Consider the following 26,743-nt stretch of genomic DNA (forward strand, 5'->3'; position numbering starts at 1 on the left):
ACTGCTAGGCTAACGACACATGACTGAAAAAGGCTTGATTTAATATCTAGAACTCTGACACTTTTCCACTTCTTGTAGCCAAACTAAAGAAAACATGAACAGAACAAAAAAGGGGTATCCTAAGATTTCAAAAGTGTTGGCACAAACTAGATAACTGAGTAGATGCCACTGAAGAGGGTGCGTGTGGAGACATACAGGACTGAACACTCATGGTAAGTTCTCAACATACCATCTTCTGAACAAGGCAAAGGAGACATCCAGGATACTGGATAAACCCACGCTAGAATATGGCACCAGAAGGGTGCCGACTGACGCAAGCCTGCATGGGACGACTGAAAGAACTTGCTGAAATGTTCCTTTCTTGAAAGCCACTTCCAGAGAAACACATTTATCCAATTAATAGCATCTAGGAAGTGCTGATAGATCAAAACAGGTAGTTGTCCACGAAGATGGTTTCCAGGGAAATACTAACAGACAATGCTGTCAAACTTGACTAGGCTTACTGGGTTAGACGCAAAGAAAATAATTGGTGGAAAGAACATTAATTTAATATATGCATATGACATCATATTACTAGTAGAAAACAGCAAAGACTTGGAACAGCTATGGAAGAAAGTCAAGAAAGAAAGTACAAAGGCAGGGTTACAGATGAACATTAACAAAAATAATGATCACAGATTATTTATATAACTTTAAAGTAGACAATGAAGCCAATGAGATAGTAAAAGATTTCCATACCTTGGCTTGGTCATTAATCAAAACAGAGACTACAATAAAACAAATATTTTCTAATTCTTTCGTAACTGCCTTCTGCATTCCTAGTCTTCTTCTTATTTTTTGACTGCAGTCCTAATTCTGATCAATTTTTGACCAAGGTAAGGGAACTCTTTTACTATTTCAATTTCTTCATTGTCTAGGTTGAATCTGTGTAGATCTTCCATGGTCATTACTTTTGTTTTCTTTATGTTGAGCAGTAAGCCTCCCTCTGCCCTTCCTTCTTTGATCTTTCTTAGTAGTTGCTCCAGGTCGAAGCCTGCTCTTCGCAATATGTTTTCGGTATACAAGTTGAACAGATAGGGTGAAAGGATGCAACCCTGCCTGATCTGGAAAATGGCAAACCACTAAAGGAATAAGAAGCGAACGCTCCTCTCAAAAAAACACTTGGTAGTAAATGTAGGTCTCCAGAAATGGACTGAGTCAATGGGGAACAGATTAACTGACCCCATGTCTATGAGATGCTGCATGGCTTGATGAACTATTTGCCTTTTTTTATGGAGGACACTGAGATGGATGATGAAATTATTCTCCTTTCTGAGGAAATGACTGAATCCTTTGGAGCACTACTTTGGACTTTTAGGAACCACAGACTTATTGAAGACTTTTGTCAAGCTTCTCACTGGAGGGGAATAGCAATAGCAGCTTCATTTATATGCCGCTTCATACCACCTAAGCAGTTTCTAAGTGGTTTACAACCGTAAGTTAATTGCTACCAACAAGCTGGGTACTCATTTTAGCGACCTTGGAAGGATGCAAGCCTGAGTCAAGTTTGAGCCCTGGCTGGTATTACTCACAATCTTATGGTTTGTGAGTGAGTGGCTGCAATACAGGCATTTAACCACTGCTGCACCACCAGGGCACATTACTCAGAAGTTATTTGTTTTGGTTCTGGAAGACTGGACCCAGAACCAGAATTATAAGATGACCCACCCTGAGACCTAGATTGGAACTGGGAATGGGACAAAACAGGCTTTAAAATTCTTCAGTCTTGAGAACATAAAAATCCTCTGTAGGGAAGAATGAATCAAAGAACATTGCTGTGGTTGTCTTCCCACCTCTACAACAAAAGCATGATCTTCTTTTCATCTTTTTTTCAATTTATATAACCTTGACAACACCTTCACCAAAGAGACAAGAATTCGTAAAAGGGAACTATGGCTAACTTTTGTCAAGAATGCATATGACCAATCCCCTGCTCTAACCAAACTGATCCCCTTGCCACTACCACTGCCATAGTGAAGGAATCCCTGGTGGCATCTGAAATACATGGAAGATATTTGTGAAATTTAACTAGAATATGCAGTTTCTGCTTGATTCTTCCTCATGAGGTCAGCTCGGCCACTCTTCCTCTTCTTTCACAGACAGGTCCATTAGCATATACAGACACATATCTGCAACCCATTGCCCTCATTCCCTTTATTCACTTCCATTAAGGTATGAGACCTTAGGGGGAAAGCTGATCTTCCTCTTCACAGTACTAAGAGAACACAAAAACAGATCCATCTACTGGTGCTCTGTGTTAAGATGCCTCATGGATTAAAATTAATTTTCTTAAAGGTGGGAAGAAGCCTGACTACTCTGTTTTCAGAGCATCTGTGGCACCACTGTCAATGCTGACTCCCACACCCCTTATTCTCCATGCTTCCATCTGCCAAATTTTGCTAATCCTTCTGCTTCTCTATAATCTCCAAAATTTGTCTCAAACACCACAGAGATGCTGGTTTAACTGAGTATAGAAGCACTGAGATTAATAATTTCCTCTAACTACTTGGAACCTCTAATTCAAGGGATAGTAGGGTGCTCCCTGCTGAGGAATGAGAAATGGTTTTATGATGATCCAAATGGCTTTCAAAGGATTGTGCAGGTGTCTTTTACAATTTTAATATGATGAACTGGTATCTTCTAAAGCAGGGGTAGGCAACCTGCGGCCCGCGGGCCGGATGCGGCCCGGCGAGGCCTTGAGACCGGCCCCAGCCCGGTCCTGCCGCCGATTGCCACCAGGACCTTTGGCGTCTTGTGCAAGGGGCATGGTGGGGCAATTGTCTATAGAAGCCTCAGAAACATGCATTTATCTTAACGTTTTTTTAAAAATCAGCAAATTTTTTCGCATGTCCTCCATTTTTTATTTAAAAAAGCGCCCTCCATTTGAAAATTTTGTCCTACATTTGTCCCGGTTGATTTATTTAATTAATTTTTTTTAAAAATTATTTAATTATTTATTTTTGGGCTTCGGCCCCCCCGTTGTCTGAGGGACAGCAACCCAGCCCCCGGCTCAAAAGGGTTGCCTACCCCTGTTCTAAAGCCTCTTGGAAGACAATCTGGAGGTCAACCTTCCTACTGAAGCCATGCCAAGAAAAAACTCCAAAAGAGAGCAAGTAAAGGCAAAAGACTGAAAACAAGCAAAAGGAAGAAACAAAGGTTTTTTTTTAGAATAAGATGGTGAGAAAGACTAAATAAAGTCCAAAAGATAATAAAGTTAAGGTGAAATAATAGATATAAACTGAAACAGAAAGATAACTGATACCACAAGGAGCTAGACAAAGGCAAAAGCTAGGGGAAGAACCAGGGTCTAGGTATTAAATCAGCTCTTTAACTGGGTGACATCTGCACAGTCTGGGCAGCAATGGTAATTAAACCACATAAAATGTCCATCCCCATATATGGAGACTGGAGAGCCAAATGATTTTCAAATATAAAAATAAACATAATGAACATGTTATAACTGGAATTTAGAAGCTGTAGCCTACTCAAATAAGGGTAGAATTCAAAGATATAGCCATGTTAGTCTTTAGAATAAATTATGTAGAAAGATCTTATAGTACTTTTGAGACTAACTTAAAGAAAGAAATTGGCAGGATGACCTTTAGTAGACTTCAGTCTACTTCCTAAATGCATCTGAGGAAGTAGATTGAAGTCTACAAAAGCTTATGCTGCCAATTTCTTTCAGTTATACTCAAATAAGTCAAGCTTGGTATAGTACATAATAGAATTTCCCCTACTTTCTTTTTTGAGAATAACATAATTAGCAACTCATCAACTGTTCCATTCATCCAATATTTATATCCTGCCTTTCTCTCAAAATTGGAACTTAACATCATACTAGAATGGGACCAGCCTTGTAACAGCATTTTCGTCAGGTGACAGGACTAAATTACCTTTTGAGTGTCTTGCAACAGTACAGTTCTTTAATTCTAGGATTGTATACTCTATATTCAAACTAGAAGGGGGAGATGACCCTCCTCCTCTCAAAGAAAATGTCAGTGCCATCTGAGATCGAAATGAGACATGACTCACTTGTGAATTCTGTCCTGTTAATGACCAACTGCTTCAAATAGGTAGGGGACATGGAATTTTCCGAATGACTCACTCCAACTCTCATCAGCTTTAGCCAACACAGACAATGGTGATGGATGATAAGAGTGGTGTGTATTATGGAGACCCACATATATGAGCTAGGAGGGAAGACCTGTTTTAACTTTGTCCACAGAACTCTCAGTGCAGCACCAAGCTAACATTAGTTACTGTAGGTACTCTATGAGGGCCAAGAACGTCTTACTTGTTCCCACACAGAGTACCTAACTAATGTTAGCTTGGTGCTGCACTGAGAGTTCTATGGACAAAGTTATGACGGGTCTTCCCTCCTAGCTCATTTATCTGGGTCTTCATAATACACACCACTCTTATCATCTTTCAGAATCTATCATCTATCCACTCAGAACTCGGCCCCACAGTTCTCACAAGATTCTGATGCCAGGTTAAAGCATGAACTGCTATAAAAGCCTTTAGGGCATACCACTTTTGCCAAAAATTACCGTTGCATTATTTTAAACTGCTTGGATTTGTTTAAATTGTTGTTGTTTAAAATACTTTTTTAATGTACTTTTTTGCCATCTGACATCATCCAGCCTCAGAGGGAGAGAAAGGACAGCCACCTCCATCAGGTCTTATTTGCCATCTGACATCATCCGGCCTCGGAGGGAGAGAAGAACCACTGCACATATTCCCCTTCCCCACTGCCGTTCCCTTCTCCTTTTGTGTCATGTCTTTTTTAGATTGTAAGCCGAAGGGCAGGGAAATGTCTAACTATCTGCAAGCTGCTCATTTGGCCTCATTGGCTGAAAAGCGGGGGTTTAAATACAGTAAATAAATAAATAAAAATACTTTTAAACTGTTTTAAATGATTTTGTACTGTTTTTAATTTTTCAAATGTTTTTAATTTATTTTATTTATAAGCTTGTGATGTATATAAAAGTTGTACATACTGTAAATATTTTAAATAAATATTTTACAATACATAAATTGGTAACAAGAACTGCAATACTATTTGATGAATGACTATTGAATAAAAGGCATTTATTTATATGTGTGCATTTGGAAACACACAGACATATAATATATACAGGGTGTGTGTGTCTGTGTGTGTGTGTGTGTGTGTGTGTATACACCCAACTAATTTAATCTGCTTTTGCTTTCTAAAAAATAATAATTTTGATTTAGAAATGAAACTGGTGTATAACCAAGCTATAACAAGTCTGAGTCAAATATGCTGAGTATCATGCTTTCCTCTCCATTCTGCAGAGATGGGTGGGGATCGCCAAGCAGTTTTCAAGCAACTCCACCATCAAACTCAGCTCCAAAGTTGGAGGAAGACTGAATACAATTTGGCAGCTGCATAGTGAAGGTGTCTGAAGATCCCTGGCCTTACAAGGAACACTGTTGCCTGAAGTTATACTTCTTCCAATTTTTGGCCTTAAAGAAAAACCACTTTAAAAATACTAAACCTTGAAATACACCACTTCTGCCTTCTGTGAACAAAGAGCAGTTTTGAAAGTGGGGGGAACATGGGGGGGGGATAAAAACCAAAAGATGCAAGAATCCCTGCATTCCTCCCACCTTTAGTGGCCCCTCATCTTTTAGGGTTTCAGCCAAAATCTGCCAAATTTGAGCAAACTCTTAAAGCAAAATGAAAAGAGAACAGCTGTAACAGGCTGTAATTTATAGGTAATTGGGTTTCATCAAAACCATCAGCTCTGGATTACTTTTAAATAAGAAATTCTAAACAAAAGATAAAAGACAGAAAGCTTAAGAATATAGCACTAGTTATCAGCTTACCATGGAAGAGCATTTCAGTTTCAACTACACATTTCTTTAACATCACAACTTTGCTTGGCACAAATTGTTGTATTTTGCTAGGATTTAACTTACCTTTCGTTTCTTGTGGCAGACTTTTACAAGCAGTACTTCCAGGTTTACAGAACTTTGTTCATTTTCTGAATTTTGCAATGGCTTATCTGAAAGAACCCCAAAAGGGAGGAATGGTTTAAAATACTGAGGAAAGCAGCAATTTTATTAATTGTGACTGGGAGAACAATGAAATACTATGATCTGGGATGCTCTTCCAGTCTTTGTGAACTGGCCAAAGATCCCTCTTGTCCTGGCATCTTGTCCCAGACCTGCTCAAACCAGGCACCACACTTGCAGTTTCCATTTATGAGCAAGAGGCAAGTGCACTAGTGCAATTACATTGCATCCGCACCAAGCGTGAGCTTGCTTCCGTGGACAGCAAGCACTGGCTTTCTGAATGGGCGCATGTGCATGCGGTGGCGCAAGCAGGAGCTCATGCCCATTGAGAAGAACGTCCCACATTTTTTAGTATCCACGGGGGGATCTGGAACAGATCCTCTGCAGATAGCAAGGACGCACAGCATATGTTCACTTGTGCATAAGTATTTATTCATTGTGGTCACAGCATCTATGTACGTACAATAACATTTAACAGAGTGGAGAGGCAGTGGTGCCTGTCTGGAGATGTCCCGATTGAATTAGAGGGGTTAGATCACTAACGGTGAAATCTTTCATCAAAATCTTTTATATATTTTATTTCACCCAGATCAGATTTTAGTGCCAGGCCCCCTGCAATTCACCACTTCTGCTGACAAAAACATTCAGTTACCAGGACAGAATACCTAGGCTTGTTTCTAAATTTTAAATCTGCCTCATTTCCAAGTCCTTATAAAAAGAGAATAAATATATTTCGTTTTATTTTTGTATAACAGAAAATGTTGTATAAATAAACTAGTACAAAGTTTCTGTCATTGGTAGTTAAGAGTACATGACAAAAACTTTGAAAGGGAGTACCATTCAGCTAAGTCCTAATTAAAAGAATTTACAGGTGCTGACCGTACAGCCCATAAGCAAACTACAATAGCCATTTGGTGCTGTTGTAGTTAAGCAACAGAAAAACAGACCTCCACTAGCTGCTCTCCAAAATAATCTCCTCCCTTTCTCTCAACAAAAGGAAAGCCAGTTTATAGATAAAGATAAAATATGTTAAGTATCTGGACTACTGATGTCCCTCACATATGGCACTTCCATATCCTTTGTACCATTTGAATGGGACACTAGATCATTCTTCTAAAACTGAGGAAACAGTGCAGTGAAATGTTTCTTTATGTAAATGTGTTCTGAATTTAAAAACCTAGGTCTCAGAACATTACACAGTAGTGTACCAACGTGAAAAATAGCCACTCACGTTCACATTTACTGTTATTGTGTACAATTAAAATTATGTTTTTATATGATATTTGTAGGCAGCTTCACAAAAATTACCATTAGCTTTACAGTACCAAAATAGGCTGATAAACCAAAGTTACAGAAATGTTTCTATGACATTTATTTTACAATCTCATAAGGGCAGCCCAGGAATGGCCTAATGGAACTGAAAAGAGATGAGGTGGAATTGTAAGGACATCAACAACTTTGAGACAAGCCACACTTCTTTCATATCTCCACTATAAGCAGAGGCGTACCTTTCTCTAGTGTCACCCGGTGCAGAGGGCAAGGTTTTCAAAGAGGAAGAGGTGGGCTTTCCAAAGTGGAAGGGGAGGAACTTCTGGAAGGAGGTGTGGGGAGGACCCCCGACCCTTCTTGCCACAGCTTGGTTTTTCTCAGAGGGAAACCAGGCCACAGCAAGGAGAGGGGGAGGGATGTGCTTGCGCTTGGCAAGGCTGAGCCTGGCCTCTCCACACCTCCTTGAAGATGTACTGCCCATTCTGCTTGCCACACTCTCCGTCTGGCTCCTTGCCATGATCCAGTTCTCCTCTGATGAAAACCGGGCTGTGGCAAGAAGCACCAGGGTGACTGGGTGTCACCACTATCTGGGGTGTCACCCGGTGTGGTCCGCATCCCCAATGATGCTACTGACTTTAAGTAAGATGACAACACCTACATTCTGTACACGTTTCCTGCATTGCACCTAACTGGATATTTTTTTAATGGCATAACAGATGTACATTCACTATACAGCACTCATTGCTGTTTCATTATCTTTCAGTCTCGATGAGCTCCGCCTGCATAACACTGCCAACAAAGGTCTGGCTTCACTTTATGTTCATTACTTTCTACTTGATACTTCCAACATAGAAAATAACCTACTATATACTTCATAAAGAAAAGGCTTGTTATTATTATTATATTTTATATCATGCCTTTTCACCAGTTCAGGATTCATTCACGGCAGTGCAACCTCTGACAAGAAATTTTATGCTAAAATGACCAGAAGCAATCACTAAACCTTGAACTATCTGTATACAATGGTGACATAAACCAGAGGAATACACAATATTCCTAAAAAAGATGCAACAAAGGAGGCACAGATTAACCCAGTACTTCTCAAATAGTGGGGCGCGCCTCCGTAAAGGGGGGCGCGAGGCTCAGTAAAGGGGGGGGGCTCGTTTGACCTCAGCAAATACTATTTACAGTTGCACGGGGGGGGCAAAATGTTTTCTTTTTTGGGGGGGGGGGGCATGACAGAAAATAATTGAGAAGCACTGGATTAACCTGACACAGCAAAGGACTGAAAAAATAAGCAAAAGTCAACAGAAACCTGTGGTGTCAGAAGTCTTAACTTCTGGTGTTAACCGCTCAAAAAGCACTAATCTGACATGCAAGAAGACAGGTCTAATTATTGATGATCCAGCATTATTAGTGTCCATTGCATTCCCTCAGGGCACAAAGACCTTTTGGAAACCTGACCCTGATGACATCATTGTCCAATGGAAAATGAGCTTATGAAGGATGTTGTATTTCATTGGTACAAAATTGCAGCCAATGAACAATAATTGGACATGTTGTTCTGTGACAGAAAATGAAAGCATTCCTCTGCTTGCAAACTAGAAAAACTTCATGGTACCAGATGATAAGATGGTCTTGCTAAAATTAGTAATTGGAGAAATGGCAAAGGCACTGAAGGCAAAGTAGCTGAAACATTCTTTGCACTCAAAATGACATCACCCAAGAAGTTTTGACATTAGAAGCTTCCCATGAAGAGGGAATACTCACACTCTGTAGAACACATTTTTTTTCATGACACAGTTATGGCGGGTTACAAACCGCCACTTGGGACGTCCTCAGGACGTCCCAGTTTAAAAAGGGGGCATCTCTTCCAGATGCCCCTATTCCTGTTATGGACTCTGTCCGTAACAAATGGCGGCAGCCATTCCACACGGCCGCCGCCATCTTGACGTAACGGACGCTGTGCGTCCGTACGTCGCACGGCACTAATGACGTCAAGAGTGCACCATTGGCGCCTCGCGGTGTCATGGACGCGCTGCCAGAAGAAGCTCCATTTTGGAGCTTCTTTTTTGCTCCGTAAGGGAGCCGTGCAGTTTGGCTGTGGCGACTCCCTCACGGAGCAAACAGCAGCGCCGGGAAACCGCCTCAAAGCGGCGGTTTGTAACGCCTCTATAACATCATATTAATCCATCACTGTCTTAGTACTTCAGTTGGGACATGTTCTATGACTTATAACTCTGAATGTTCCATATGTATGCAAAAAGAATGTACAAGATTGCCACTAATTCCGTAAAAATGCCACCATATTTTCTAAATGTGTTTACAGGATTTTGAACCAGTAACAACTACTAAGATCCATGCAATTTATTGGGAGAAAAGCAAATCATTTTATATGTTATTTAATCAACTTTCATCTTAACTTCAAACACTAAAGATAATAAATGAGCAAAATTGCCTTGATTTTTTGCCTATTACAGGCCAGTGTAATGAGCAAAAAGGCAAGGCAATTTTTTCTCATTTATTTATTTATTTGATTTATATATCATTGTTTCCTGATATAGGACCCAAGTTTGCCTTTTACACTGTTTTAGCCTCATACTTTAACTATGAAACTAATGACATTTGTCAGTAATTGGCACTGCAAAAAAAAGTGGATGCTATACATACCATTTTTATGGAAGAAACCAGTAAAGGTGAGTTGTAGATGAGCAGACAAACTAAAGAAACAAAATAAAACATGTATTTATTTTTTGTATATATGACATTTTGTATGTGACATTTTATTAATAATTTCTAAAAGAGTCTATGTGCATCTACAAACAGAGCACTCAAAAACATCATAAAAACATAACATCAATGAGAAGGGGCCAGCAATAAAAACAGTTACATCTTAACTGCTACAGTAATACAATAAGCAAAATTATTAAATTCCTGTCCTTAACACAGTCAGCAAGTATAACTGAAGTATAACTGACCAGTTCCTCACCTTTATCCTATAATTACTCCTTGTTAGCTTAATTTACACAAAAAGTGAATGTTGCTGGCTGAAGAATAAGGTGACCTAAGAGTCCTTGGGGTTTTCCTAGACCAGGCACTAGTTCTTGACGGAAAGAGAAATGACAGCTACAAGTCCTTTTACAGGTGTCAACAGTCAATGGTGCCTGAGGATTGTGGCGTTTACAGTAAGAGACACTTGGAAAACACCATCTTAAAAAAGGCAGTCCTTCCCGGTATGAGATCATTTGATAGGAATCTGTTTAAACATTTGGATCAGTAGTGGAGAGTTCTTTGAATCCCTTCCTCAACAGAAATATAACAGCAAGTGCTATTTACACTGTACCATTCCAATGTAAAAGTACCAAGGTCAATTTGCAGCATTTAAAAATTACAAATGTGTAAAAAAATCTTCCAAGAAGAAAGGCTAGACTTAAGCACATAATCTTCCAAATACCAATGAAACATGCTGTAATGCAAAAATTCAACAATTAGTAAAAAAAATTACTAATGGGGTACAAAGAGCCATAATCTTGGTGTAAGTTCTAAGGGAGGGCAGAGCTTTTTCTGTAGGAAAACCAAAATTATGTTATGTTCTCCCTTCCCTACAAGTGGCTTGATTTCATTTCATGTTGTCTTCCAACTGACTGTGAAATGTTTTTCCAGTTTCCCTCCTAAAAGCTAACAAGACACATTTTAAAAATAAAGCAAGACAAACAGATATATTTATTACTTTACTGGTTGAAGTGTTTTAAGTTAGGGCCCAAACAGACAGGTCAAGGCGAAAATAAAGCTGCTTTGGGTTACTTCAGCTGTCACACAATCTGGTAGGGTAATCCAACATTTTTGCATCACAGAATTTTAATTAGAAATAAGAATTTATTGAAATTAATATTCTGTTTTCCATACTCATGCAAATCTTTAAAAGCATTCTAATTTTATAAACAGCTATCATATGCACTAACATTTATGCAACATAAATTGTCTAACCTGGTGTCAGGCATATAAGATGGGAAAAATCTGTTTCAACTTTCATAGCATGCATCATTTTATAAACTGCTACAAAAGTGGTAACACGTTTCTCCCATCTTCCTATGACACGATGGATACTAATTTAAAGGATCATAACTTGCGTAAAGATGCAGTTTAACCTTTAGATAAAGTTTAAAGGGCAAATTAGACACACGGTTAGAGCAATTGTTACTAGCCACCATGGCTACATGAAGTTTCTCTTCTAAGGTGGCATGCTAGTGCATCCATAATTGGGGCAGGAGGGAGAAAGAAGAAGTAATTGCTTTTACACCTATCTAGTAGCTTACTAGAAGCATCCACCTGGCTGCTATGAGAGGCCTATAGTCAGAATCAGGAAAGCTTTCCTTAACCCATAATCTGTTCCTCCCTGTGAGACTATGGTGGGACAAACTACTGCTTGAACAGGCCCAGTAAATTCCAAAGTAAAGAATAATACTTATTAGCCAAATGGTTGGTTGGTTTTGTTAAGTGATCTTGAATGAAATCTGTCCCTGCTTTATTTGGCAGGTGAAGACATTTAGTCATTATCAGAAAGCTAATCAAAGTTTTTTCCCCCTAAAATCAAGCAAGTGAAGTGTGTAATAGTATTGAGATACTGGAATATCCCTTATCCAGAATTCCAAAATTCAAAATACCAGTACTCCAAAATCAAAATTATCCCCATGAGTGGCTGAGAACCTTTCTGACGGTTTGTTTCATGCACAAAATTATTAAAAGTATTATTTATAAAATTACCTTCAGGCTATGAGTACAAGGTGTAGACAAAACACAAATTAATTTTAGACAAGAGAGACTCAACCTGTACATATTTCATCCTGAGGTTTTGGCAATCTACTAATATCTATGATGAGAAAATTTCACGACTTATCATGTACACTATACAATAGACTTCTATTGTGCTATGTTTAGGTATTTGACTTTAAGCAGTATAGCACATAGCCATTGATTCATAGTGTTTTATTTTGATGTAAAAGAAACCTTCACGCAACATGTCCGATTTTTAAAAAAAATCACGAATTCAATTGAAGAGCAGCAAAGTGATAATGTTAAGCTAAGAATTTTAAACAAACATTTTTAAAAAAATAAAATAAACCAGTTTGTTAAAAACCTTTGTATCAGGGTTTTTAAGCTACCTGATGTAGGGGGACAGCACCTTAACTGGGTTTGTTTGTTTCCTGGAAAATATCTTAATAGATCAACAGCTGAGGGCTCATAGAGCAGTCCAGTCTGTAGAACACCACTCTGACCAACACTGGTTTATATTAGACTTTTATGAAAAGATTATACTTGCTAACAAGGAAAAGGAAATTGGAATGAAAAGCACATAAAGATAAAATAAAACTGTAACACATTATTTTAAAGATGAAGCAGAGTAAAAAAATATTCAGAAAACCGGAACGATTATTATTATATACTGTTATTTATTTAATGCATATCTCACTTTTCTCCCAGTATGAGACCCAAAACAGCTCACAATAACAGCAGTAAAAATCTGTTACACATGAGATCACTAAAATCACTAACGAATGGCAGCCGTCCTTAAAAGCAAGATCTTCATGGCCAAAAAAATTAAATTAAAATCATGGAATATTGAAAAGAACCTGGGTACAGTAAATTCCTGAGTCTAGAAGGAGTCACTGAAAGATTCTCTTTGGCCTTACTTAACCATGAGGATCTCTACTGATGCCGTTCTTTTGCTGAGCTGGATGGGACCCCTTGAGTCCACCTTTTATCTAAAGAATTCACTATCGCCACTTGACGACTCAATTAACCCACCTTATCAACACATCAGGGTGTTGCTGGGGAATTGCACTGGTACTTTCCTTGCCAATTATAAGGAAGAACTGGGCCAAGCTAAGGAATGTGAAAAAGGAGTGCAAGAGGCAGAGGATCTTAAAGAAAAGCTTTATTTTAAGTAAGGAAATTCTAGAGCAAAAGGAGATCATGACATGAAAGACCAACTTGCTTCCCAGGCACAAACACAAAGTATAAGTTACAGAGCCAAATCAATTTAGTCAAACTAGGCTCAAACTGGAAAAGCTGGTGCTTCATGTCACCTCATTGCCACAAACTGTGTATGTACTTTCAGGGTCACCATTAGCACTTTGAATTGGGTCCAAAATGGGAGTCAATGCACCTGCTTCAGCAATGGTGTAACATAAGCTTCCAAAAATCCAGTTAACAAACAGCTCCACTACCTTTTTTTTACAAGTTTCAGAACACTTTTCAAAGGCAGATCCACAGTGAACATACTGAAAATATGATGTAACTAAACCAAGCATCACCACAGTCCAATCTGCCTTCTAAAGAGCTGGGTGTAGCTGCTGCAAACCTCCAACATGGGCATGCAAGACCTATCCCAGATCCACAAACACTCCCGAAAGACTGTGATTTCAACAGCTGTCAGCTGTTGATACAAAAGCAATGTAGTACTAGTTACCTCCTAACTTCATCATCGTCATCGTCATCATTATTGTTTTATTTATATCCTGCCCTTCTCCCAGGACTGGGACTAAGGGCAGCTTACAGCATTAAAAAAAAACCCACCATAGTTAAAAACATACAAAAATTGTACATTAAAATAGGATTAAACTACTACAATAATTAAAACCAATGCTAAAATATCAAATACTTTAAAAAGATAAAAATGCTTAAAATACAATTAAAACAATACAGTACCCCAAGCCATTCTTTAAAAGCATTCTGTTTTGTATGCCTGTCTAATAAGGGGTTATGGGTGAAAACAACCAAATTTTTCACTTCAAACGTATGGTAAAAAAGTGCTCTGATAACCAAAGACAGGCACCAGTTTCTCAAATAATTCTGCATTTTGCTTTAGTGGTTTTGTTACCTATTTGTAAACTACTTAGAGATAAAGCAGGCAGTGATTTTCCCCTGCAGAATCTCAAATACACGGAGACATTTTGCAACAAATATATATTCCTGTCGATACCAGGAACTCTGTGAAGACTTTCTGACAAAGGTTTAGCATAGTCAACTGTCCCTTCTGCTGTCACCTGAGCAACCAGGATTAAGACCAGATCCAGAAGCAATCCTGAAATAAAAGTCTGTGATTTCAAAGACTACATCAAACTTGTAACATTCAGTAACTAGCATGACAATACAACAATGCCTTCTTCCAACAATATAATGTGGCAACACATAACCTAAAATGGTAAATGAGGAATCACACTCCCATTTGCAATACAGTACAACAGCAGAGTAAAAGCTCATTTCAATAGAATTAAAAGTAAAGGGTGATTGGACTATATAATGGAAATCAATGAAATTCCAAAAATAAAAAAATGAAAATAAACAAATCAACCATTGGTTCCAATCTGAATGTTTACTTCCTATTCAGAAAGTGAATACTGTACACTCAGAAACCTGCTTATGTGTAGGCATCTTGCCTACAGATAACGCTAACGTGTTTCATTAAGTTAAAATCTGCTAAAGCATAAGTTCACCAGAGAATGAACAAACAGAAACACACATTCCCCTCTAGGAAAATTCAGTTTGTTTTATTATAGCAGATATAAATTATCTTCAGCCTAACATTTATTTTGTCACACTTCTGTAAGAATTCTATCGACATGGATATATTTAATCCCATTATGCATCAACTGCAGTTGAAACATTGTTACTGAAACACTGAAACATATTACTTGACAAAATGAATGTTACCTTTGCAAGTCGTGTTCTCCCTTTGTTTTCTCTACTTTCGTCAGCATCCCGTCTACTCTGAAAGTTTTCCTGTAATAAAAGTTGGTTTCTGAAATTTCATTGATTTCCACTATGTAGTACAATTGTGCTTCATAAAGATTTCTTCCAACAACACTTTCTTGCAGATCTAGAAAAGTCGCTGGCATCAAAAAAGTGGGATCTTTCAAAATTTTACAAGAATTCCTAGTTTTTAACTATGAAATAGTCAACCCTTAACATTTAAATTTTTAAAAAAAAACTATTTAGTTTTTAAATATTTATACTCTTGGTTTAAGAACACACATAATTAAAATGTACCTATCTGCACTTTATTGTCACCCACATCAAAAACATGAAAACACAAAAGGGTAAAGTGGGCTCTTGGTATCCACTGGGGTTTGGTTCCAGGCCCCCCCATGGATACCAAAATCCGTTGATGCTCAAGTCCCACTATATACAATGCGGTAGTAAAATTGCTACAAAATGGCAAAATCTACGTTTACTTTTTGGAATTGTTATTTGTTTGAATATTTTCAAGATGTGGGTGGTTGAAGCCATGGATAAATATTCCATGGATTTGAAGATTGTGAATTATGATCTCCGTTTTAGGTTTCTATAATTTGAATTCAGCATTATTTTGTTTTGAGAGCTCATGTGAACATTAGCAACAAAAATTCTTCATATTAAAATTAACATTCAGGTTTGGTGGTTCAGAACAAAATCTTCAGAAGCATCAAAATCCAGCATCAGTAGGTGGTTCAAACATTTAGAAATAGGTGAGAAAATTGGCATTGGCCTGATAAAAACAATGAAAAATGAGGAATGGTAAGAATTAGTTTCTTACGATTTAGATTACTTAGGTTTTTTAAGCTTCAGAACATTAGTACCTTCACTCTTACATACTGAGAAATCATAACATACTAGACACTTTGAAAAATGTTAAAATATTTCAATCTCAGATGGTAGCAATATGAATATTTTCTAATCTGGGTATATTTATATTATTTACACTCAGGGAGCTGCTGTCAACCTGTTTTTTAAAAAAAAACAGCAAGAAGTATTTTCAAATAAAGCTAAAGTACAATCTACAAAATGAAGAACAAAAGTAAAAAAAACCACAAGGTTCTTAAAGGTTTTAATAGCACTGTAGATGAAAATAACTATACAGAACAGCATACTCAAAAATTAAAATCTTTCTTTCTGAAAGACCATGGCGAATTTTTAAAATGCACTGGAATTCAGCCTCCACAAGAGTGTACAAGACTTTTAATACATATAATGAAATTTCAACACTTTATAGTCATTCCCCCCCCCCTCTAAAAATGTCAAGCTAAGTAAGGTAAAAGTGATCCAGGACAAGTCCCCCCCCCCCCCCCACTGACCTTTTCTCATTTCTCTTGGGAAATCAGGTAGCTTTGCTAGCAACTAAGGGCCCATTCAGACAGGCCAAAATAAAGCTGCTTCGGGTCACTTTGGAGGTATGCTGTTTAAATGATGCATGCATCCTAAGAGGCCAGAAGCTGTGGTCCAGACCTTAGGACTGGAGTGTGGCTTTGGCATGGCTTCTGGCCTCTTAGGACATATGCATAATTTAAAAAGCATATCTCCAAAGTGACCCGAAGCAGCTTTATTTTGGCCTGTCTGTACGGGCGCTCTCTATTATTATTATTATTATTATTATTATTATTATTATTATTAACCTTTATTTATAAAGCGCTGTAAATTTACACAGCGCTGTACATACAATCTTTTAATTAGGCAGTTCCCTGCCCTCAGGCTTACAATCTAAAAAGACACGGCACAAAGGGAGACGGGAGTCGTGGTGGGGAAGGGGATCAGGTCCAGCAGTTCTTCCCTACCTCCGATGCCTGGACCAAGGCAGATGGACTGGAGGGAGGGCTTGGCTTCTTAATGGATAGTTAAAACGAGGCATCCTGGGGCAGAGAGGGGCTCACCCCTGGGAACGCTTCGCTAAACAATATAGTCTAACTCAATTTTAAAACTGGGTAGAGAAGTGATGAGGTGTGCACGTGGTGAAAGAAAGTTCCAGGAGTAAGGGGCAGCAAGTGAGAAGGGACGAATCCGGGAGGGGGCAGTGGCAATCCTACGCTGGGACAGGAGACCTTGACTACCAGAGCGGAGGGTACGAGTAGGAATGTAAGGAGAAAGAAGGTCAGATAAGTAAGGAGGAGCCAGTCCATGGAGGGCTTTGAAAGGCAACAACAACAACAACAATAATAAAATAAATAATAATAAAATATTTATTTATATCCCGCCTCTTCCGTTTGGGGATTGAGGCGGGTAACAACAGAGTTTATGATACACAATATAAAAACAATTAAACTCACAAAACCCTGACCTAACCCTCCCTCCCAAACTATAAAATTAACATAAAACATGATTAAAATATATAACAATGCAGTACAATATCACAAGTTTATTTTACAATTCGTGAATGACAAGGAGATATAGTAGGAAGGACGGGTAGAATCGGTTCTGGGCAGTTATCACTCAGGGAAGGCCTGCCAGAAGAGAAGGGTTTTTGTCGCTTTTTAAAAAGCCTCCAATGAGGATAATTGGCAAATCTCTTCTGGCAGGTCATTCCAAGCTTTTGGAGCCGTAGCAGAAAAAGATTGTACTGGATGCGGAAGGGAAGCCAATGAAGGGAGGAGAAGAGAGGAGAAACATGGTAAAAGTGGCGAGCGGATGTGACAATACGGGCAGCTGAATGCTGGACAGAGATTAAAGGGTGGAGTAGTGAAAGAGGAAGCCCTGTCACAAGAAGGTTACAATAATCTAGTCGCGATACCACTAGGGCATGGACCAGAGTCTTGGCAGTAGAGGCTGAGAGGAATGGACGGATCTTGGCAATGTTGTGGAGAAAGAATCTACAGGTCTTGGCGGTGGCCTGGATCTGGGGAATAAATGTGTGACATCCCTGGGGTCCAAGTGGCCAAACAGCCACCCTGTTCTTGGCCTTTAGACCCAGTGGATCCCTTTAATTTCCCCTAGAGTCTCCTGGGTCTCTGTTCCCACTCCCTGCTGAGCTGAATGAGACCCCTTGAGATCCTCTAGTCAAGCTGCCACCACCCAGTGAATCTCCAACGAACTCCCCTTAGCACACACTGGGACTTGCTAAGGACTTACGTTCCTTCCCTTGCTAACCTGAACAAGCAGTAACCAAGCTAAGACACGTGCATAGGAGCACAGCGATGGCAGATACTTTTAAAGAAAGGTATTTATTCTAAGTAGACAGAATAGAGCAATAAGGTATCATTCATGCGAGGCCTCCTTGCCTTGCAGGTACAGAATGCATAGTTACAAGATGTTAATTTCAGGCAAGCCAAAAGATAAACATAACAAAAGCCTAGATGCACTACCTATCACATTTCCTAAGCTACTCACACAGAGATGGGATTTGCAGTCCTTGTTGGGTTTTTGGATGCAAGGAGCTGGCCCTCCTTGCCTAGCTCCAACCGCATCCCAACCATCTAAATTAGGGATTTAGAAGGGGAGTCATTCTGGTCTATTAGAATTTCCTCTCCCTTTCCAGGGGGCTCTAACCACAACCTGACACTAACCTATAACTAATACCTGAAAGGTTTATCCACCCTATCACACAACACTCTCCCTGCCTGAAAAACAGACGTGATTTCACAAGTAATGCTGGGAAGAGCGCTTTAACCTGTCACCTTTAAAAACTTCAGCACCCATACAATGGCAGACTTATAAGATACAGATCAGGAATTCATGGTAACCACTGCAAACAGTCCTCTGTTTCAGGTCCTCTGGACTGTATTTCGTATATAGCAAGTCATATGTGTGATGTTGACTTGAAAGCCAAGAGAGATATTTGAGTGATGAAGCTGAGATGTGGCTTCCTTGTCACTACCTGATTGGAGCTCCATTAAAGCCAATGGGGCTTGTGCTTGCGGTGCCAAATGCGTCCCATTACTCTTTCTGGGGCACAGCACCACTTCTTCCAGTGTGGCTTCCAGAGTATGATGAAGGCACACTGTACTTAAGTGGTAGTGTACTAGGTCCAAGTTTTCTTGGATAGCAGCAATTATTGGAAAGGCTGGCCTGCAGCCTGACTTGGAACGAAAGCTACAAAGGTAATCCCCACAGATGGTCCATGCTGGGATACTGTGGCCTGATACACAGGCCAAAGTAAAGCTGCTTCGAGTCACTTTGGAGGTATGCTCTCTAAATGATACACGCATCCTAAGAGTCCAGAAGCTGCACCAAAGCCATGCTCCAGTCCTAAGGACTGGAGTGCAGCTTTGGTGCAGCTTCCAGACTCTTAGGATGCATGTATCATTGAAACACCATACCTCCAAAGTGACCTGAAGCAGCTTTATTTTGGTCTGTCTGTATAGGGCCAAAGAGAGAAAATACAATCCAGCTGGTCCTCGTATACTCTCAGAAGCTTTCAATATTAGCAACAAGGTATAGTTACAGACTGCCTTATTGGCTAAAACACAGGTTTATGGTTGTCTGTGTTTCTAAGGATAGGTCCCAGGTGACATTGGGCCATTATTCCTCAAGCTTTTGGTTATATAGTGCTACAGAATTCAGGTTTGTTGCCTATACTGTAAAATCTACATGAAACTGCTGGGGAGACCATCTGGAGGCTCTGGCACAATAATTATCCATGTGAAAGGCACCTTTTCCTTCATTCTCTTGAGATTGTGGAACTAGTTCTGGATTAGAAGTGGGTGAAAAAAACTGAAGTCTTGTCTAGATAAAATAAAGTTACTGCTAGTCAGGGAATCTAGCAATGCTGCAAGAAAAGTATAGACTGTTTTGGTCGGCACTACAATTCCACCCAGACAGACCTGCAACCTGGGAATGCTCCTGTATCTAGTATTCATCCTCACTGTACAGGGGGAGTTGCAGATGTACCCAAAGAAGTGGTACTTAATCCCAGATCAGATCACCACCAAGTTAGATTGAAGAATGAGCATGTAGGGCTGCCCTTCCAGACAGTTCAGAAACTGTAAGTCCAGAACACAGTCACCCCTCCGTTTTCATGGACTTAAGACTCCGCGACCCTTGAAAATACACGAGGGGCAAATGGAGTGACACAAAAATGCCGCACGCCACCATTAAAGTCAACAGGGACTCCAACATCAGCTATTTTCCATTTTCATGGGGGTGTGTGTGTCCGGAATGGATCCCCACGAAAACAGAGGGGTGACTGTACTCTGGTGGAGGCAAAGTGACCAAATGTCATATCTGCAAAGGAGGACAAGGCACTTCAACATGTAGGACATTCAAGGAAGATGTCAGGCACTGTAAAATAAAGGCTAAAAACACTAATATAAATGTAAATTCATGATTCTTAGTCATGCTCAAAATAGAAGACATTTCACAATTCCTCCTGGACAGCAGGCTGAAATGTAGGACCTGGAGAAGGAGGATGTCTGGTCACAGGGCAGATCAGATCTTCCATCTACTGTAGCTAACAGCATACTTCTGGGATCAGCTCACAACATTAGACTTTATCTTCAAAGTTCTAATTAGTATGGAGCTAGGGATATTCTCCTCCCATATCAACCTGCCTGGGAACTATATTCTACAATGGAGAGCCTCCTTTATGTTTTCTTCCCATCTAGCATAGTTAGAAAGCTCATGGGTGTGAACCTTCTGAACTAGTGTCCAAACTGCTGAACAGTGTGTCTATAGTGTGTGTGCCCCCTCTTCCCATTTCCTGCTGAATGGTGAATACAAATATAGTTCAGATTTTGCATGTTGATTTTTTACTATTTTGGTTTTTGCTTGCATTTCATGATTTGGAATTTTATTGTGAAGCATCCTGAGCATGTTCCAGTGGAGTAAAAAAGTTTAAATAACTACAAATGAAAACCAACTGTGTAATTTAACTCCTTATAGAATACAGTTTACAGAAATAACCAGCCACAGGTCATCAGCAACATAAGTACTCCCTGTAACACCTAATCTTCCATTTCCATGACTACAGCCTAAATCAAATTGCTAGTTCCAACCAGAAGAGACTCAGTGAATCAATTATTGAACATTAAATCAACACTTATATAAATCTCACTGAATGAATTAATTGGTCTATCTAGCAGTGATTAGCAACTGGATCTCAGCCACTGTTTAAGAACTAATGGTATTATAGTCTATGAGTATCTCAGGTAGTTAAGAGCTGTAAAAAAAATTACCAATAATCTACAGCCTATCTATGCTAAATCATTTGCAGCACACAAACTGAAGAAATAAATTGTTCTAAATTTACAGAAGCTTTAAGTTCATAGCACATGAAGAACATATTATGTCACATTATTCTTCTTCACCACAAACAAGTGTACCAACCGAGTGACTATTTTCAAACACATTTTACAGATTACAGCTGAGAACTGAGGCCATTTTATAAAGTGGAATACGAAATATACCATTTCCCTATCAGTTAGCTACAATTTAAAATACTTATGTCCATGCCATCTTTCGTCACTACATTTAGACAATCTGCTGTACAGACCAGTTTTTTCAGGAGATAAATATTTAAAAGCCAAGAAAAGAGGAGAAGAGGCAGTTTGCATTGAAACAGCAGGCCAGCTGCTGAAGAATTCCCCTCTCTTCCTCCCGATCCCTCTGTTCAGCCCATCCTGCAACCAGAATGCATATGACAAATGACATAGCAAAATGGTGTCCCTTATGCAAAATGGAAAATCAAAGGTTGACATTTGAAATTTATACTTTTTTTTAACATTTTCAAACGGTGGATGCTTGAATCCATGTATAAAAAGGGCCAACTGTACTCAACTACAAATCAACCTCATGTCTAAGTCAAGATCAGGTTTTGAGGCCAAAATTATGGATTTTGCCATGACCCATGGATAGGTCGAGGGTAAAATGTAGAAGCTCCTTCAGTGTATGTATCTGTGAGCATGGCAAGAGAGACTCTCATTGAGGCTTTCTGCTTCATTTTCAGCTTTCATTTCAGCCAGATGTATGGGAAAGTGAGGGACTCAAACAGCAATATCAATCAATCACTCAGGACTTTTTCTGCTTGGCTCCAGAGAAATAAACTCCTCTCCACATTGCATGGGGAAATCTGAAAGAGTTGCTATCACATTACCATAATGACAAGTAAATTAGTCGACCTGGGATTTTGGGGTCAATGTTTGGGCATAAACGTTTAGACGTATAGACGAGTATATACATACATGGAAACAGAAAAGCACAAGAGAAAAATAAAGCTACATGTGGCAGGAATACTTTTTGTCATCTAATAAACCATATCATTACAATTTCCTCAATAAATTACCTCAGAACCAGAATATGATCCATTCCTTCTTACTAATAGATGACACATTCACATCCATCTAATTAATCCACCTATCCAATGATGGATTTAGCAAGATGCCTGCTAAACTTTATTTTATTGCCAGGTCTAACAACTAAACAAATTTTAACTTAATATACCTCTATAATAACATATATAACTAAAATGTGTTGACTTTTGCTTTATTTTAAAAACTGTGATTAATGGTTGACAGCAGCTCTTTATATGTTTCAGGAACAAATCTGCACAGTATCTGTTTGTACAAACATACACCATTCCCTCAGGGTTTCACATTTTACTACTTCTGTGCTCTTTCTGCTCTGTACATACATTTTGGATCTTGTTGACTTAAATAATGTTTTGCACCTCTAATTCCATTCAAGTTCAGTTGCAAAATTCATCTTTATATCGTTTCAGATAACGCCAAGCTACAAGGAAGCAAAGCTACAGGCAGTTTTAATTATTTTAGAGTGTATTAGTATTTTGAGTAACTGATTGCTCAAACAGGAACAGTTCAGGGCTAGCAATACCAGATCTTTTGTTTAACTTACCAGATGTTATCAATACATGTTTTATACTGAGAAGCTAGAATTAAAAGGCATCAGCCACACTTAGCTGAGGAACGGCATTATGACATCATATAGTATCACATACAACAAGTTAAACAAGCATTAAATGATGGTAACTAGCAAACACTGAATTACTTCCACATTGTACCAGTTCTATGGTTAATTTTTATTTGTCTAATGTGATCTTTTAACATTTTTTATCATCACAGTGCTGTTCATTCCTAAACAAGAAAGCAGATCTTCAAAGAACCTCACACTGAAGACCAAACCAAGTGGCAATTAAAGACAAATAAAAGGACAGTGTCTTACATAATTGCATGTTGTGTTGTCATGTATATTTCCAGCTGAACATCCATCACAAGACTTTTACTCCCAGTTTCAGAGATAGATACAATTCATACTGTATTTTAATTTCACACTATTCAGTCTACTATAATAATCAGCTCATTTATTGGAAGGGGAAGGGACTTTAACATATTAAACAAAGTGCCTTTTCTAAAGAGTGAGTTTACCTTTTGATATTTGTTCGGGAGTTTCTGTGGGACATGTAAGTGAGAGTTCTGTGCAAGAATATTGGCTGCAATAGAAAGGAAAAAGGTCAACTGAAGGTTGCCATGAAAGATCGTATGAAATTCAAGGCAATAATTAATAGTTACTCACAGCTATAAGATTGCGGGTACGTAGAAATCTATATATTTGTGTTGGCTCTGTGAGAGAAAGTAGAACACTATTTTACAAAGCAGATCATGACACTCAACTAAGCCTTTTTACTAATACAATAGGCTTTTGCATATACAACATTCTCCACTCTATCACACCTGCATAATGTAACAAAACCTTGATCATAGTGAGACGGGTGGTGCTTCTGGGGATAAAATAATAACTACCACACACACCAGTGCAACCACATGACATCAATGCTATTTGTAAATATGGCACTATTTATCAAGTACAAATAAACACTGGTAACATACAGGGGTAAAGCAAATAACTTGGATCTAAAATACCTTTATAAAAACATACCTAAGCCAATATTAATATTGTCACAACCTAATTTTGTGTTACTGGTGCTAGTAAAACCATTATTGTGTGCTAACACACAGAATGTTCTATTTAGGTTTTAAATTAACAACATTGTTTACTTCTGCAAAATACTGTATTTACACAGAACAAACCAGCAATCCTCCGCAGGAGAGAATGAACATAAAGAAAGCAGACATTTGTTCCGGAAGCTTCAGCAAACATAGAATCATAGAGCTGGAAGAGGCCACAAGGGCCATCGATCCAACCTCCCGCCATAAATGGTATCTGTACAAAGTGACTGGAAAAAAGTCTCATCACAATATAGGTTTTGCAAAACTAACCTCCAAGAAACAACCGACATCCATTTCCTTCTGCTCCTGCCTGATTGGTGTATCAAACATTCACAACCTTATCTTACAAGAAAGTTCTTGTCATGTGAATCAGACAAGGGACATTGAAATGTTGTAAAGCCAACCACTCTGATGATCTTTCAAGTTTCCTTATTTGATCAATACGCTTGAATCGACCTTCGAATCTAAAAACTGGTCAATCAAACCAGACCAAAACAGCTAAAACTTTTTGGTGATCCTGAAAATCCCATGAAGGCAAGGACAATTATTAACCTTAATCAATATGTTCAATCTCTAAACTGGGGCCAATAAGTTTAACCTTCTGTGCCTCAAACAGCAAGGAAGTAGTTTTGTTACAGTGCGTAAAATCTGGATTTCTAAAGTCACGCTTTCCAGAGCAAGGCACTCAGAATTATTAAGCCATTTATGAAACCCAACTTTCCAATCAGACATTTAATTTTGTCCCTGAAGGACTTCTCAAGGGTGGGAAGAAGACACCTTCCCCTCCCCAAAGAGGTGTGCAATCTCCTTGCCCCTTGGAACCAATAAGGATCTCCAAACTCTCTGGGGTGGGCACTATGTGGCAACACCTCATTAACCAAACCATTAGCCAGGCACGGATTTCCCTAGGGAGCCCAGAAAGGGGAGAAACATCCCCCTCTCCCCAGGGCCACACACACACACACACCCACAGCCCCCTCCAAGGGCCCAGGAGCAAGGGGAGAAACACAGCCTCCCCCACAAAAGCGGGATGAATACCCCTCCTCCAAAGGACCAAAGAAATAAGAGGGCACTTCCCAGAGCGACACACACAACACAAAACACACAACCAAAGCAAAGGGAGAAAGAACCCTCTCCAGGGCCACAAACACAAAGACTTTCTGACCCAGAAGCCTAGTCTCCCCAGGGACACAGACACACAACTCCCCGCAAAAGACGCAGGGAAAACCAGGGCAGAGGCACCCCGCTCCCCAGGGCCACAGGCACAACCCCACGGACCTCCCGCCACGCTCTTCTCCCAAGGGCCACACACACACACACACACACACAGACACAAACACAACCCTCCCGCCCAGAGGGCCCCAGGCCCGCTCTCTCCGCGCCAAGACACACAAACACACACAGACACCGGCGGAGGTAGAGGGCCACAACAGGGGACCAGGCTGCGGGAGGGTCGGTTGCCCTCTGTGTGTCTATATATTCATTCTTACCAACATATACATGTATACGTGTGCATATTCACGTTGTATGTACATGTATAAATGTCGGTTGCCCTGTGTGCGCGCATATATATATATATATGCGTGTATATTCATACATATAAATGTGTGTGTATATATATATATACACACACACACATACTGTGTATTTATACATACACATATTCATACCTACATATCTATGTGTGTGTGTTGTATCTATATATGTCGGTTGCCCTGTGAGTGTGTGTGTGTGTGTGTGCACATACATATATATTGTATGTATATGTATAGACGTCGGTTGTCTCTGTGTGTGTACATATGCATGTATGTTGTATGTGTGCATGTATATCTGGGGTTTCCGCCGCCTCCCTCCCTCCCTCCCTCCCTGGTCCCGCGCTCACTCTCGAAGGCCTGCAGGAAGAGCTCGTGGTCGGCCTGGATCTGCTCCATCTTCGGCCTCTTCACCGGAGGCAGGGCCGCGGCCGAGGCGGCAGCGGCAGAAGACGCCGAGGAGCCCCCTCCTCCTCCTCCTCCGCCGCCGCCAGAATAGCCGCCGCCTCCGCTTCCTCCTCCTCCTCCTCCTCCTCCGGCGACGGCGGCGGCGCCCCCAGACTTCCCGCCCGGCGCCGCTGCAGAGGTGGATCCGCCGAACCCCCCTCCAGTGGCGGCGATGGCGGTGGCATTGGCGGCCGCGACGGCGCCTCCTCCCGCGCCGCCATTCGGGGCGCCAGAGCTGGGCCCCGCGCCGCTGCCGCCTCCTCCTCCTCCGTGCTTCTGAGGAGCCATGAGGGCCTTTCCGGAGCGGGAGAGGAAGAAGGACGGAGCCGGGGAGGGGAGCAGCCACCCGGGGAGAGGCGAGGAGGAAGTGGCGGCGTCCTCCTCTTCCTCTCGCTTCTCCTCAAGCGCCCTCTCGGCCCAGCCAAACCGGACGGCGCCAGGGCCGCGGCTCCCGCCCCCTAAACCGAGCGCTCATTGGCTAAGGCGGTGGCGCCGCGGAGTCTCATTGGTCGAGAGAGGCCACGCCCCGGCGTGACGTCAGAATGGCCCTGCGCGAGTTTGGTTGGGCCGCGCGATTCACCTCTGGGAGCTTTCCCCCGCCGCGGCCCCCTCCCCCTCCCTTCGCCTTTGAACTGAATTCGCGGGAAAGAGAGAGAGAGAGAGAGAGAGAGAGAGGCTCCTTCCTCCCCTCCCCCTCCACGCCGCGGTGCA

General features: G+C 40.3%; 1 protein-coding gene across 2 annotated transcripts in view; it reads right to left on the bottom strand.

Moving 5' to 3' along the window:
* The window catches only part of SUZ12 (SUZ12 polycomb repressive complex 2 subunit), a 46,791-nt gene extending 20,297 nt beyond the window's left edge, over nucleotides 1–26,494 (bottom strand). The window contains exons 1-6 of one of the 2 annotated variants that reach the window (XM_042453645.1): nucleotides 25,936–26,494; nucleotides 23,620–23,666; nucleotides 23,472–23,536; nucleotides 15,061–15,129; nucleotides 10,018–10,067; nucleotides 5,983–6,068 (exon numbers count right to left, since the gene is read on the bottom strand). In XM_042453645.1, coding sequence (XP_042309579.1) covers nucleotides 5,983–6,068; nucleotides 10,018–10,067; nucleotides 15,061–15,129; nucleotides 23,472–23,536; nucleotides 23,620–23,666; nucleotides 25,936–26,320 — 702 coding nt within the window. In that variant the 5' untranslated portion in view covers nucleotides 26,321–26,494. The remainder of the gene's footprint in view (nucleotides 1–5,982; nucleotides 6,069–10,017; nucleotides 10,068–15,060; nucleotides 15,130–23,471; nucleotides 23,537–23,619; nucleotides 23,667–25,935) is intronic. The other variant, XM_042453646.1, reaches the window with a different exon arrangement.
* Nucleotides 26,495–26,743: the final 249 nt, after the last annotated feature.

The sequence above is a fragment of the Sceloporus undulatus genome, chromosome 2 (assembly GCF_019175285.1).
Source record: "Sceloporus undulatus isolate JIND9_A2432 ecotype Alabama chromosome 2, SceUnd_v1.1, whole genome shotgun sequence".
Classification (NCBI taxonomy): Eukaryota; Metazoa; Chordata; class Lepidosauria; order Squamata; family Phrynosomatidae; genus Sceloporus; species Sceloporus undulatus.